This window comes from Peromyscus maniculatus, chromosome 15, assembly GCF_049852395.1.
Source record: "Peromyscus maniculatus bairdii isolate BWxNUB_F1_BW_parent chromosome 15, HU_Pman_BW_mat_3.1, whole genome shotgun sequence".
Classification (NCBI taxonomy): domain Eukaryota; kingdom Metazoa; phylum Chordata; class Mammalia; order Rodentia; family Cricetidae; genus Peromyscus; species Peromyscus maniculatus.
In genome coordinates, this window is record NC_134866.1 from 51,332,402 (window position 1) to 51,347,576 (window position 15,175).

General features: G+C 43.3%; 3 protein-coding genes across 3 annotated transcripts in view; all 3 read right to left on the bottom strand.

The window, feature by feature from the left end:
* The window catches only part of LOC102926929 (baculoviral IAP repeat-containing protein 1b-like), an 80,006-nt gene that overhangs the window by 50,059 nt on the left and 14,772 nt on the right, over nt 1-15,175 (bottom strand). The window lies entirely within an intron of this gene.
* The window catches only part of LOC102917948 (baculoviral IAP repeat-containing protein 1a-like), a 152,437-nt gene that overhangs the window by 4,788 nt on the left and 132,474 nt on the right, over nt 1-15,175 (bottom strand). The gene's annotated exons all lie outside the window — the stretch shown is intronic.
* The window catches only part of LOC102927230 (baculoviral IAP repeat-containing protein 1e-like), a 34,774-nt gene that overhangs the window by 4,788 nt on the left and 14,811 nt on the right, over nt 1-15,175 (bottom strand). The window contains exons 8-14 of the mRNA XM_076551964.1: nt 13,569-13,650; nt 12,502-12,559; nt 9,912-12,020; nt 5,968-6,135; nt 3,702-3,854; nt 3,299-3,385; nt 1,052-1,216 (exon numbers count right to left, since the gene is read on the bottom strand). Coding sequence (XP_076408079.1) covers nt 1,052-1,216; nt 3,299-3,385; nt 3,702-3,854; nt 5,968-6,135; nt 9,912-12,020; nt 12,502-12,559; nt 13,569-13,650 — 2,822 coding nt within the window. The remainder of the gene's footprint in view (nt 1-1,051; nt 1,217-3,298; nt 3,386-3,701; nt 3,855-5,967; nt 6,136-9,911; nt 12,021-12,501; nt 12,560-13,568; nt 13,651-15,175) is intronic.

Genomic DNA, 15,175 nt, shown 5'->3' on the forward strand with positions numbered 1-15,175 from the left:
GCAAACGCTGGTGAGGGTGAAAATGGGTACAACACCATGGAGAGGCTTGATGTTTTGTTATTTAATTGTTTGTGCTCAAAGTTTTATGTTACCCAGCCTAGCCTTCAACTAGGAAATCCTCGAACTCTTGAATCTCCCAAGTGTTGAATTACAGGCATGTGACACATCTAACCAAAACACACTTTTAATTAGTCCATGTGAGGTAACTCAGAAATTTCACCCTAGAAATTACTAAACATGGACATTGTGTGAGAAAGTTCTTAGAAGCACTTCATAGATACCAACTACTAGAAACAACTCAAGTGCCCACTGAATGGACACAGAGTGCAGATCGGTCAAATAATGGAATGACACACAGCAGTGAAATCAATCACTCTGGTCACATGTGTTACTAGGAATATGAAGCACGCACACATTTTCAGACAAAACAGTACCTATTGCACAGGACCCCCTTCCATGAGGAGTCTGTGGCAAATGACTCTATGGTAAAGAAAGCAGTGCAGTGGTCATCTGTGGAGGAAGAGGAGGGCACGGTTGCAGAATGCACACAGGTCTGCATCCTCATCTGGTTGACTCTACACTTACTTGGATAACAAAATTTTCAGCAACATGAACAGGAACATTGATCCAGTTCTACATTTCAGCTTGTTGCACATTTGTTTACATATTGTCAGTATTCAATTGACTAACAGAGGATCTGCCAGGTGTATGGAACACCAAGTATCAGAACACAGATTAGTGGTCCATGGTGCAGGGGTAGAACACTGATCTAGTGTGTGTGTCGGGGGCACTGAGTTCAATTTCCAGTACTGGGGAAACAAACCACAGGTGGATGGCTTCTATAACCCCACTTAAAAAAAAGGGAGGCTGTTGACCTTCCCAGTCAGAACAGGATGAAGCTGTCTGCAGAAGGACACGAGATGAAACAGTGTGGTGGTGGAAATAAGGAACAGTTTGGAAGACTTTGCCATTCTAGACATTCGCAGCAGACAGCTCCAATGATGCCACTGCTTCCACACAGGGGGAAACCCTTTCCCTGAGGGGAACTCACCGATTTCCATCACACTGTCGTCATCCAAAGTCTCCTTAAAGGCAAGAACTCGGAGACACTGAAGCTGCAGACACTGCCGGACAATCAGTTTGGCCACGTGGTGAATCCCGTCCCCACTGGGAAGGAGCAGTTCCTCCAGGTTCCTGAGAGAACCCAGAGCCTGTGCTGTGGGAGACACCACAAAGCCATCCTCAGTAGTAGTCCCAGCATGAGCAAACAGCTGATGACCTAGACCTTCTGCAGTCTAGGAGGCCCCACCTAGCAGGGGCCCTCCTCGTCACTGTCCTCTCCAAGGAAAGGAGAAGGGGTCAGCACACAGCTGCTCCCTGCTGCTCTCTGCAGCTGGCTCCTCCATCCTCCGCCACCTGACTCTTCACACAGGTCCAGGCTGTCTGTCCATTTCTGCTCTCTCTTCTAAAACAGGGCCTCAACTGCACAGACTTTGGCCCCCGTCCCTCGCCATCCCACCTCCTCTAATCCCTCTGAGGAATCCATCCGGCTGTCCCATTCTGCCCTTTAAATGCATGTAAATTCTTTGTTCCACAGTGCGGAGACTTAGCACTCATTATACTCCATGTGTTTTTGGCACAATTACAAGTGATATATGCTAGTCATCATCTTGGTGCCTGATTCTGTCCCTGACATTTTAACACACTGAATTTCCCATCTAATCTCCCCATAAACAAAACTCACATGCATGCGTCCACACACACCCTGTTCCTGTGTCTATATGAAGAGAAGAGAAAGCAAGGGTAAACTCAGGCTCTCTGTATGCATGGTAAGTTTGGGAAACATTGTGAAGACACAGCTCTGGACCCCATATCTGCATTCTCTCTTTCCTTTATTTAACTTGTTAGAGTGTTTCCCATGAAAGCCCATTATTTTCACAATCAGTTCTTAAGTCAAAGTACCTAAACTCTTCTTATACTTATCATTTTGTTGATTCTGAGTCATAGTTTCTTGACCTTAAATAGAAGTTTTAGTATGTATTCCAGAAACCATGAAACAAAAAGGACTTTGCATATTTGGAGTGTGTGCCAGACAACGACATTACACAGTACTATCATGATCAAATTCTCTCCTAAGAGGTCAGTGAGTCTGAGAACGTTGCATTTAATGAGATCAAGTGTCAGGATGTGTGTGACCAACAATGTTGGCATCTGGGGGTGATATGGAGCATCACTATGGTGTCCTCTTAAGGACCAGTGTAACTGGTACAGCTGACTCTCTGTATCGGCACATTCTACCTACCACAGGTTCATTTTTTATTATATTTAATTAATTGTGTGTGTGTGTGTGTGTGTGTGTGTGTGTGTGTGTGTGTGTGTATTACAGAGTATGTGTGGAGGTCAGAAGACAACATGCCTAAGTCAGTTCTCTCCTTCCACTATGTCCTGGGGGAGGAAGGGCTTCAAGCTTGGCATCAAGCTGTTGTAATGCTCTCAGCCCTTTTGCCAGACCTGAAGCCAGACCTGAAATAATTTTAAAATTATATCCATGCCGAACATACATTTCCCCCATGTCATATTCCTTGAACAACACAATACTGTTTATGTAGCACATATTATATTAGGCATTGTAGGCAATCCAGAGATAGTTTGATGTACATGGACAATAGGGTCACATGCAAACACTACTCCATTTTATATCATAGATTTAAGCATCTTCTAATGTTGGCATCAGCAGCAGTCCCAGAACCAATCACTATGGGTGTTGCTCTTGGCCGTTTTATGCCAAATTGACACAAGCCAGAGTAATTTTGGAAGAGGGACACTCAATTGAGAAAATGCCTCCACCAAATTGTCTTGTGGGCCTGCCTGAAGTGCATTTTCTTGATTGACAACTGACGTGGGAGGGCCCAGCTTACTGTGGGTGGTTCCACCCCTGAACAGGTGACCACGGGTGCTATAAGAAAGCAGGTTGAGCCAGCCAAGAGGAAAAAGCCAGTAAGCAGCAGACCTCTGCTTCAGTTCCTGCCTTCAGGTTTCTGCCCTGATTTCCCTCAGCGATGGAGTACAACCTGAGAGTTGAGAGCTGAAAAAAACTCTGTCCTCCCCAAACTGCTTTTGGTCATGGTGTTTTATCACAGCAACAGAAACCCTACCCAATAGTCAAGGGACAACCATTCACAGCTTGCTCTGTTGTGGGTTCACTGGAGAAGGTGGAGTGGGGGAAGGGGAGAAGGAGGAGGAGGTGGGGGAGGGCAGGGGAGATAAAGAATAAAGAAACACTGTTTTATAAACCTACCAAAATTTTCTGATGTTTCCTTATCTGGAAATTGTTGGCGTTTAAGATTCAGTATCTTCAGGGAAACAAAATTTGGCAAAATAGTGACTAGGAAAAGGAAAATAAAATTTAGTTAGTTCAGATACATTTCCTGTGACACAGAGGAATACCATTGAAGTAAGAGTGTTTCAAAAGTGATGAAAAGTGATATAATATTCAGAATGAATTACTATGACTAAGCAGAGGAAACAATTCTGAAAATGAAATGGTTACATTGTAGACACAGATGCACTTCATTGCTGTGAAAGACTCACTGAAGTCAGGTGCTGTCACAGTTTCTGTGACACCAGCAGCCTTTTAATTCTAGAGTACTTAATGACTTTGTGCACAGGAGCATCTAAAATCAATGTTGTATAGTTCTTACCAAATGGCATGGCTTCAAAGCATCGTCCAGAAAACTCAATCTCTCTGAGTTTCTTGCAGGAAGCAAGCACAGTCATGAGAGACTCACAGTTCGAAAAGAAATCACATTCCAGTTGGAAAACTTGAAGATTTGGAGAGTTATGGATCAATTCAACTGGAAAAGATGAAGGATATTCAGAAATTAGAGAAGACTACAAATTCCCATCAGAATTGGCCTCTCAATCCACCAGCTCAGCCACAGCAATTTAAGAGGCAGTGATGCACTGAGCTAGTGCTCAGGCCATGCTGGATTCTGCAACGGACTAGTGAGCAAATAACCTGGGACAAGCTCCCGATGCTTTCTGGATCAGTTTCCACCTCTCAAAGTTTAAATAAGGATTCACCATAGACTAACAATAGCCTTAGTACCAGACATAGTAAACTTCCCTTCAAGTTTTTGGTCAGAGGTTCCAAGAGAGTCCCCAAACAATACAGACCTCACTGTCGTTCTTGGTCTGCTCCCAGAGCTTGAAGATAAATCCCTACTGCTGAAGATACCACACTCCTGACACAGTGCTTGACGGAATCAAAGTAGAAATGACTTGGAAATAGTGTATGCTCTCTCTGTCTCTCTGTCTCTCTCTCTTTCTCTATCCATACACACACACACACACACACACACACACACACACACACACACACACACGGCATGAATCTGAGACCTATGCATAAAAGCCACCTTTATCTTTGAGCCCTAACGTCTCTGTATTTGTATATTGCATTTATGTAATAAAAATTCTATACGAAGTAACATAAAAGGATAATTCTGAAGCATAAATTGTTGAAGTTTAGTTTTATTTAAAAATACTTTATTATACGTATCTATTTGTGTTTGTGCTTGCTCATGCACCCTCAAACTATTTTGTTTGTTTGTTTTTGTTTTGTTTTGTTTTTCCTGTGGGAGATACTTTATAATCGAGTCATCACAATAGATGGTGGTTTGGAGCTTTCCAAAAGTTAGATTGCTGAGAGTCAAGAGGCAGTGGCATTTGCCCTCATGTACAGAAAACCTAGTGTTTGAAGATTAATCAATGAGGATACACATGTTTTCCTTTTGATTAGAAACAGAGTCTTAATTGAGACCAGTTGGAATAGGGATCTATCACAGTGTGTTAAGAGTGGAAGGCATGCCATGTATTACAAGAGTGAGAATTTTTTTTCTCTTTTTTTTTTTTTTTTTTTTTTTTTGAGTCAGTCTTACAGTGTAGCTCAGACTGACCTCCAATTCAATGATTTTGAACTTGGTGTATCCTTCCCCCTTAGCTTCTCACATGCTAGGGTTCCAGGTGTGTGGCGCCATGCCACACCTCGATGATCTTTTGCATGTCAGCTCCAGGTTGATATTTTTCTTAGGCTTCAGTGTTCAGTGTGCACCAAATCAAGCAGCCCATCATATTTTAAAGCATTTTGCGAAATGATGCATTTCAGAAGCATGGCTGCATAGCTGTCCATCAAGCATGAGGCTAGGCTAGGGAGAAAGCTGGGGAAAGGGTTCAGATGGCTACTTATAAGATTTCCTTCTCCCTTGGCAGGTAGATGTGTAAGCAGCGATGTACAGACAGCTTAAAACAAAAACCAAAGGACACTACAAATAATTTTGGAGAGGAAGATAAAGAAGAGGAAGTGGAGGAAAACAAGGTGTTTGATTTAAAGTGGCATGTTCAGCAATGGAGGTCGGGAATCCGGCGCAGTACCAGGTTGGGGGCGGGGTTTCAGAGGAAGAGGAAGAAAGCCTAAACGTCAGGGCAACCATGCTTAGTAAAGATGTAGGCGGAAGAGAAGGAAAGATTAGGCTTCCCTGAGTGAGGACTAAGAACAGCATCGGGCTTAACACAGCTGCATGGCTGTGCCTACAACAGCAATGGCCTGAAGATACACTAGCTGAGCTGAATGAACCTGAGCCAGTCACTTAATGTCTTTCTTTGTGCCTTCATTTCCCCAGATGCACAGTGTCAATGGTCACAGTGCCTTCTCTCACATAGTGCGTGTGAGGAGTGTGTTAGGATTTGTGAAGAGCTCAGAACAGTTCTTAGCATATAGTAAAGACTCAAGAGTTACAAATCAATCTCCGAGGAAGGATGCCGTTCCTACACCTTCCTATGGACACAGTTTACGATGTCAGGCCCATAGAAGTTTTAACTAATGATGATTTCATGATTCTAACAATTATTAGCCAAGTAGCTTTTCCAGCTGAAATATGACCTGGGAGATCCAAGCGCCATTCTTACCCAGTTTGGAGAGGTCAGACTCCGTGGAGGTTTGGATAGATAACTTCTCCATGTGGTGGAGGTTTGGGAAATCTCCAGAGATGACTGAAAGCACATCTGAAATGCCATCTAGTCCCACAGACAGTTCTTTCAGGCTGGGGAACTTGTCCAAGTTAGTGAAGAGTTGATCTGGAAAGCAGCACATAGTTTCCATCACTCAAGAATCCCAAGTGGGTATTCTCAAGTGTGCTGTGATTTTTAAATATTTTCATAACCAAACATCTCAGAGACTCTAACATCTGTTTAGGAAGCACATCCATGAAGAACCTGCTGTCTGCAGCATCTGGTGGTCACTGAGCACAGGGGAAGCTCCGTGGTGCTCTCCAGACTCACAGAATAAATAAGACAGCTCCCCAACAACCACAGCGTGGGAACAACTGGTTTTGTACATGCAACAGGACACAGTTAGACTCTTACTCTAACTCATAAAAAGGTAACAAATTGGATCAATGACACACTTAAGAGCTAAAACTATAGAACTCTTAGAAGAAAACAGATAGTCCTCACAACCTGGGATTTTATGATGGATCCTTAGATATGCTATAAAAAGCAGTAGCAAAAAAATTGGACCTGGGATGGCTATTCTTGGTTGTTAACTTGATGGCATTTAAAATTAACTAAAACCTAAATGGACCGGGCATACCTGAGGGATTTTTTTTCCAAATTAGATCATTTGAAATGGGAAGATCAACTTCTAATCTAGATTTTGGAGTGGGAAGATCCATCGTTAATCTGGGCCTCTCCTGATAGTCTCTATAAGGACATGGAAGAAGGAAGCTCTCTCTTTGCCTGCTTGCTCTCACTCTCTCTAGAAAAACCATTCATTCACTGGTATTACAGCCTACTTCTTTAGGATTCTGGCATATTGATGACCAGCTGAAACATCAGCCTCATAGACTCAACAACTACTGGGTTCTTGGACCTTCTATGGGTAGACAGCCATTGCATTGTTGGACTAGCTGGACCACAGCCTATAAGCCATTTTAATAAATCCCCTTTCTGTTTATATCTAGACTCATTCCATTAGTTCTGTTCCTCTAGACTAATACAGACCCTGACTAATATAGATCTTATCAAATTGACAATTGTTCATGTGTCAGACGACATTACAATGACAATCTACAGAACAAGAGATAATGGTTTTCAAGAAACATGTGTGATAGGAGTTTTTATAGGGTTAGGTTAAAATCCACAAGACAAAGAAGAACTCCTGCAAGAGAACAACGATGATTCTGTTTGTTTTGTTTTGTTTGACAAAATTTTACTCTTTAGCATTGGCTGGCCCAGACTCATTCATTATATAGCCCAGGCTAGTCTCAAAGTCAGGACAGCCCTCTTCACTCACCCTCTGGATTCCTGCAAGTGCGGGCATGAACCTCAATGCCTTGACAAATTGTTTTATTTTATTTTGGTGTTTTGTTGTTTAGGTTTGTTTTGGTTTTGGTTCTTGGAGACAGGGTTTCTCTGTGTAACAGCTCTGGCTGTCCCAGAACTCACTCTGTAGACCAGACTGGCCTCAAACTCAACAGAGATTCACCTGCCTCTGCCTCCTGAGTGCTGGGATTAAAGGCATGCACCACTACCACCCTGTAATATTTAATTTTATTTATTTTTATTTTATGAGCATTGTTGTTTTGACTCCATGTATGTCCTTGTGAGGTTGTCAGGCCTCTGAAACTCAGGCTACAGACCGCTGTGAGCTGCCAAGGGAGTGCTGGGAATTGAGCTCAGGTTCTCAGGAAGAGCAGCCAGTGCTCTTAACCACTGGCCATCTCTCCAGTTCCGACAAAATATGTAAATGGACAACGATTTGAGTGCATTTTTCTCTCAGTTAGGTACCCAGTTGAAGAGTCCCATTCAGTCTCTAGGGGAATGTAAATCCAAACCACAGGACAGAACACTGCCCTACTAAAATATGTCTAAGACAATCAAAGCAAAAGGAAAAAGTGGGGTGGGAGATGTGGAGAAAGTGGAGACTTGCACATGGCAGGTGAGAAGGTAAATGGGGTGGCCTCCCTGGAACACAGCTGGGAAGTTCCTCAACTGTTACACAGAAAGATGTGATGGCTCACAGATGTAACACCAGAGGCTAGGAGGCTGCGGAAGGAGGATTCCAGTGAGTTCCAGGCCATTCTGGCCAGAGTGAGACCCTGTCTTCAAGACATAATTACCATAGAAAGCAACAGTTTTACTCCCAGGAGTATATAAAAACCAATACAAAAGGGATCAAACAGACACTAGTAACTCAAATTATCACCGCAGCAGTAAAACAACTCAATGTCCATAAGCAGATGCCTGGATAAACAAAATGGCACAGACACTCTAGTAAAAATATCCACAAAGGACTATTATTCATTTCTAAAAAGAAAAAGCAAAGTCTGATATAGGCTATGCCATGGTGAACTTAGAAAGCACCATATGAAAGGCAATGAGCTAGACAGGAGGCAACTATTGTATGATTGCACTTATGGAACATTTCTAGATAGACACATGGATTGAGACATAGAAAAACAGATGTTACCCGAGGCTGGTGGAAGGGAAGAGTGACTGTTTAAAGGAACCAAGATGCTGTGTGGTAGAATAAAAGGACCTGGGGCTGGAGAGATGGCTCAGCCGTTAAAGGCTAGGCTCACAACCAAAAATATAAGAATAAAAGGACCTGAAGTGGATGGTGGTGACGGTTGCTCAGCAATATGAATATTATTTATGCCATTGAATTATACATTTAAGATGGTTGAAATGCTATTCCATTGTTTATATTTTAGTGTAATCAAATTATGTTAGAAATAAAATATTTCTGGCCTGGGCAGCCGCTGAACCTCTGATTCTCCTGCCTCTACCTCCCAAGTGCTGGCCTTACAGACAGGCACCACCTTGCCCAGTTTACAAAAAGCTATGGCTCAAAGCCAGCTATTTGTGTTAGGCAAGAAATCAACCAACGGAGCTTCATCTCCACCCAGTTTACTTAAAAGTCAATCAGTGCTTTCAGAATCAGTGAGTTGGTATTTATCATTCAATTTAGATGCCTTTTCAGGGACAGGATGCTCAGCAATTTGCTGGGGAGGTAGAAACAGGTGGAGCAGGTACATAATGAAGTTAAGACCAATCTGGGCTACGGAAGACATCACCTCAAAAAAAAATTCTTTTTAATATACATAAAAGCAAAGCATGTTCAATCAATTAACAGGCCAATGAGAACAAAAGATTTACTATGAATGATCATAAAATTAAAAAGTTAAATATTTACAGTGATATCAAAACCTAGAAACAGACTTAATGAAATGTAGGTGGAGCTCACACTGAAAACTATCAAATATAATTGTGAGTTCAAGACAGAAATAAATGGAGATTATTTCCCACTTTTACACTGATATTATGGAGAAGCTACCCCCATCTCCTCTTTCAGGCAATGAGGGTGCAGATGATTCTCTATCATCGTCTTACACACAGGCCATCATTTATCAACAATGAACAATTCAAACTCCCTTTTTTTTTTTTTTTTTTTTTTCGAGACAGGGTTTCTCTGTGTAGCTTTGCGCCTTTCCTGGAACTCACTTGGTAGCCCAGGCTGGCCTCGAACTCACAGAGATCCACCTGGCTCTGCCTCCCGAGTGCTGGGATTAAAGGCGTGTGCCACCACCGCCCGGCTCAAACTCCCTTTTTAATGACCTTGAGGGGTGAATACTGATGGTAACATTTTCCTAGTTTTGTCTGAGTTACTTCAAACCCATTCTATGATTCAGGGCCTGTTACTAAATTATACACTGTCCCAAACAGTGACAGTACTTAGATCTCTTCTGTCAAGGCACATTTAGGACCTTGTGCCTGAGAAGTTTCACTCATCTGAAACTAGGAATAAGAAAACACACTGTCAATCAGAACGGTTATGTGACACCCGGGGATACCTGGTAACTGGTTTGTCTCTGAGACCTCAAGAGACTGCAGGGCAGGCAGGTCGAGAAGCAGCTCCTGTTCTGCTGTGCTGAGCTCCAGTCTGCACATGGAGCACTTGGTGACAGAGGTCTTATTCAGCTCCAGAGCTGGGCGGATGCTTTCAAGAAAGTCACTGCTGTGGTTCAAATGGAGCTCGATATTCTGTGATGCCAAGAAGACTTCCATTAGGACCCCAAGCAGTGCTTGGTCTGCTGGACCCATGCTGGCCACTCTAACTTCCAGCCTAGGGATCTTGTACGGCTTGGGGGACAGTTTCCAGTAGCCAGCACTGATGTCTGGTGGGGCCCTGGGTCGGATATTTATATGGTTCTTCATGGCCTCCTCATATGCGATAGAAGTTTTCTTCCATTCACTTATATGCTCAAAGGCAGATGTGTAGTCTTGATCAATAGTTGGTGGCTGCATTTTTTCAAAATATGTCTTGAATGCATAATCTATACGAGATGTTGTTTTATTTCCATTTATGGAAAATTTTACACCCCTCAACAGTGACAGGCTTTCTGGGTGGTCCCCAAAGTACTGTAAATTCAGTACTTTCAAAGCCAGTGTTCTCCCTCGAAGGAATTGCAAAATAAATGGAGAACAGGCAGCCACCGCGTTGCTTTCATAAGCAAAGTTTAGAGCAATGCTCAATAGATGTTCTGAAATGAATGAAGAGAAAGCGTCAGGAGATACCAGCCACAATCCCCTAACAAACTGCATCCACAGGGAAGTTTCTGGATGGAGCTTCATGTAATCCTCATTTTCAGACATGTTCTCCAGCGACTCTTTATCATCCACCAACTGAAGCAAATGAGATACAATTTTTGGCCCTGCCTTTGATGAAGGATGGCTACAGACATACTTCAAAAATACGTTATAGGAGTTTATAGCCTTCAAGGGTGAGTTAATTTGTCTCAAATAACCAAGTCCCAAATCTTGGTCTTCCTGCCTTTCTGAACCCAGGAGCTCAGTCAGCCTCATGGCAGCAAGAAATTCTTGGAACAAAGGAGTTAAGAACTGATAGACAGGTCTCAGTCTCTGGGCAGAAAATTTGCTCATCAAGCAGGTGGTCAGATCTTCATCTTCATCAACGCCTGCTTCTGTGAGGTCATCACTACTGAACTCAAAGCAAGATGAAAAAAGACCTCTCAAAGCCAGCTGGCCACATGAGGACACAGTGGCCTTGAGAGGCTCAGGTGTAGCCTTGTGTTTTAAGGAAAGGTATTTCATATAGGACTTGAAAGCTGCCACATCATGAAAGGACTGGTCAGAAGGATTTTGAAACCAGTCAGTACAGACTGCTGCCATAAAGAGAGGAGTTTTGTGAATTCCCTGTAAATCTTCATTATTTCCAAAGTAAACTATAAACTCTTCTACACGGGCTAGATCATGTGAGAATAACTTCCGTAATACAGAGATAGTGTTATAGAAGGGAAACTCTTTGATCTCTAGAATTGTATCTAGGTATGGGCGGATGTTCCTGGCCCTGTTTGTATGGACAGTGATCAATAAGCAGGTTCGGGTCAAGTAGTTTCTTGTAATCAGGGTTTCGATGGCTTGGGGCAGTGAGTCCATCCCATGATAGTCATCCAACAGGAACAGAACCTGGTGCTTTAACTGCTGGATGATGATCCTCAGGCACACTTCACTAATGCATCCTCCTGCCTCTAGGAGTTGGCCACAGATAATGTCAGCCAGCCCCTGGTCTGGTCTGGTGGAACCAAGGGAGATGTAGAAGACCAGCTGGAACCTGTTCAGCAGGGGACAGCATCCTGATGCCCAGAGAAAAGCTGTTTTCTTCAGGAAGGTTGTCTTCCCACTGCCAGTTTCCCCCTCCACACACATGACAGAGTTGAGATTGCTGAGGACCTCGGGAAGCATCAAGGCCTCTTGCACTGGCCTGCTGATGTGCTTTGAAACCATGGACAGGTCACAACCAAGCAAGTGGTCACTGCCGAGGCCGGAACACACCTCTGGCAGATTGATGTGGCGGAAAGTGGCCTTGGTGTAGGCTCCTCTCAGCTGCTCACTCAGACTCTTTGCCTCTTGAAACCACTGGGCTGCCCTCTGAGCCAGGTCTGCGGAGAGGAGCAGGGAGAAGGAGATGTACCTTCACATTTCTCAATCCTAATGTGATTACTTTGCCTGTCTGCTAATGGTGGATCAGGACTTTCCACTTCCCAGACACCCATCCCCTCCCCAAGATCCTCTCAGATCCATCCATAGCATCAGAATGTGTGGGGGGAAAGTCTAATGCTCCTCATTTGACAGGGATTTAGACATCCTGGCATCCTAATTTCCCATTTAAGACCCCAGGAAACCAGCTTGCTGCAGGATGCCTTTAAGACTGGCTGGTTTGGATCTCACACAAGGACCTTTGTCACTAGTTCTACATTCACTCTCAAGATGTCACAGGAATGCTGACACTCTCTCACCCACAGTTCCCTCCATGTCATGCTCTCTCCTCTCTAGGAGCTCCTTGGACAATTATACATGCACTTTCCTTTCAAATCCCTTCGTACAAATACACACAATCCCATGTTGCTTTCAGGTTCTTACCGGCCACCATAGAGTGAACGTTTACTGGATCCTCATGATTGCTTTCATCTGTGGTACTCTTTGAAAGAGAAATCCTTTATTAAATCAAAATTTGCATAATACTGGGGCATTACATTATCATTGAGGGCCCAATATCTTATAAACATCGCAAGCATTCCACCAACTGAATGACATCTCCAGCTCTTGCAATGTCATGTTTAAGTTCACAAATACCATGCACACACCATTTGAACCCAAGGTTGCTTATCTTTTTGGTGTTTACTGCCTCTTGCTTCTTTCTTCCTGTTTGTTGTTGGTTTGTTTTTGTCTTTTGAGCTGTGGCTTTGGACTATCATCCAGGCTGAGCCTGGACTCACAGCAATTTTCTTGCCTCACCCAAGAGTGTTAGCTTCCAGGCATGAAGCATGATGCCCAGCTTTGTTTTTTCCTTGTGAGACGACAGCCGTAGCCCACCTACCATACAGCCTCAGTGTGAGGCCTTTTGTGTAGCTATTGAATGGACACTCAGCTTCCATACCACAAAAACAGGTTTTCTGATTTTACGATTTTGCTTTTGCTTTTGTTCACCAAGCACATCCATGGCCCAGGGATGTATCTCACTCCTAGCGTGCTTTACCATGCACAAGGCCTTGGATTTGCTACAAGAATCAACATCAAAAACCAAATCAGCTGGGCACAGTTGCACACATTTGTATCTTAGCATTTTAAACCTGAGGCAGAAGATCACACATCTGTCTCAAAAACCAAACCAAGGAAAATGACTCATCCTGTTACAGTTCAAGTAGGAAGTCAACCCTACTGCTTCCCAGAGAAGATGACAGACGGGATCCGTGTAGTCTACACAGCAGTCAGGTCTAAGTCTAGAAGAATCTGAAGGGTGAACTTCCTATGGGAGGAGGGCTCAGTGTCCACCTTGTAGTCCCATCTACAGCTATCAGATGGTAGTTGCTTAGTAAAAACTTGTAGAATTTATTTAATTCTTATTTACAAATGGCAATTGCTGTTCAAAACCTTGTTCAACCACAGGATCATGCACTTCAAGGCAGAGAAGGGTCAGTGTCCATTACCATGGCTTCTGGAAGTGCACAGTGGCTCTGAAGGTCAGGAATCGCTTCTGCAGAGGACTTCAGGTTTTGGAGAAAAACACAGCTAAGCAGAAAAGGTAAAAATCATAAAATAGTTCCCTGCAAGTAAGCATTTCTTTCAGGTTTTTGATACACACACACACACACACACACACACACACACACACACACACACACACACACAAATCACAGAGTAAAAATAAAATTTAAAAAAAGTAAAACACAGATTCCTGGAACAACAACAACAAAAAGGCAGTAGAAAAACAAAAAAAAGAACAACAAGGAACCAGATGCTTTGGAAAATATTTGCATAATGGAGTAACACTGAAGATGTGTGAAGTCTGTGACTGGAATTCCACATTGTCTTTTCTATTATAGAGATACATACATGCATGACCACTGGGAAATGTGTACAAGAATACTCCTCTTTTTAATCAACTGTATCCAATTAGTGTTGTCCATATATGCACAGGCTTAGAGACATCTACTGGAGCTTGGACAGCTTACCAGGGGCCACCTCCCTAAAGAAAACTGATTCTCCTTCCCTCAGCAGACATTGATGGCCACTAGCTCCTCAGCTGAGGATGGGGTTTTGAACAGACTGATCTTGTGTAAGGTCGTGTGTAAGCAACTACAGCCATTATGAATTCATGGCTACCAGGGCCCTGTCATATCCAAAAGACACTATTTCCCAGCAATTCTTCTCAATCTCTGGTTCTTACAATCTCTCTAATCCCTCTTCCTTGATGTTTTCTCAGTTTTTGTGGGAGGGGTATGACACACATGTCTATTTTAGGGATAAGCTCTCCATAGTCACTAATTGCCTTCACTTTGATCGGTTGTGAGTTTCTGAGATTCCTCTCTCTTTAGTGTCTGAACTTAAGTTCTTCCAGCCCCCCCCCATTAGCAGTGGACAGCACAGGGGTATCCTATAAGTTATTTTTAAGGTGTTATGAGATACCTGGCTGATAAAATATTGATATTGCCTGTCATCATTTTGCATCTTGCTATGGCCTAAATAACTTCTAGGATACTTTAAAAAACAAGACAACAAAAAACTAACAAAGGCTGGAAAACTGAACCTTCTGGAGCATGCCTGTGACCCAGGTCTTGGGAGGTGGAGGCAGGAGGATCGTGAGTGTCAGGCAATCCTCCCTGTACACTGAGTTTGAGGCCAGCAGGGATGAGCGAGACACCTGTCTCAAACATCCACTGCTGTGGAGATCACTCTGTATGCTGTGAATGTGCTGCCCCGATTGGGTTGATAAATAAAATGCTGATTGGCCAGTAGCCAGGCAGGAAGTATAGTATAGGCAGGACAAGCAGAGAGGAGAATTTTGGGAACAGGAAGGCTGAGTGAAGAGCCGCTGCCAGCTGCTGCCATGAGAAGCAAGATGTAAAGATACTGGTAAGCCACGAGCCAAGTGGCAAGGTATAGATTTATAGAAATGGGTTAATTTAAGATGTAAGATCTAGCTAGCAAGAAGCCTGAGCTATTAGGCCATACAGTTTTAATTAATATAAGCCTCTGTGTGTTTACTTGGGTCCAAGCAGCTGCAGGACTGGCGGGTGAGAGAGATTTGTCCTGA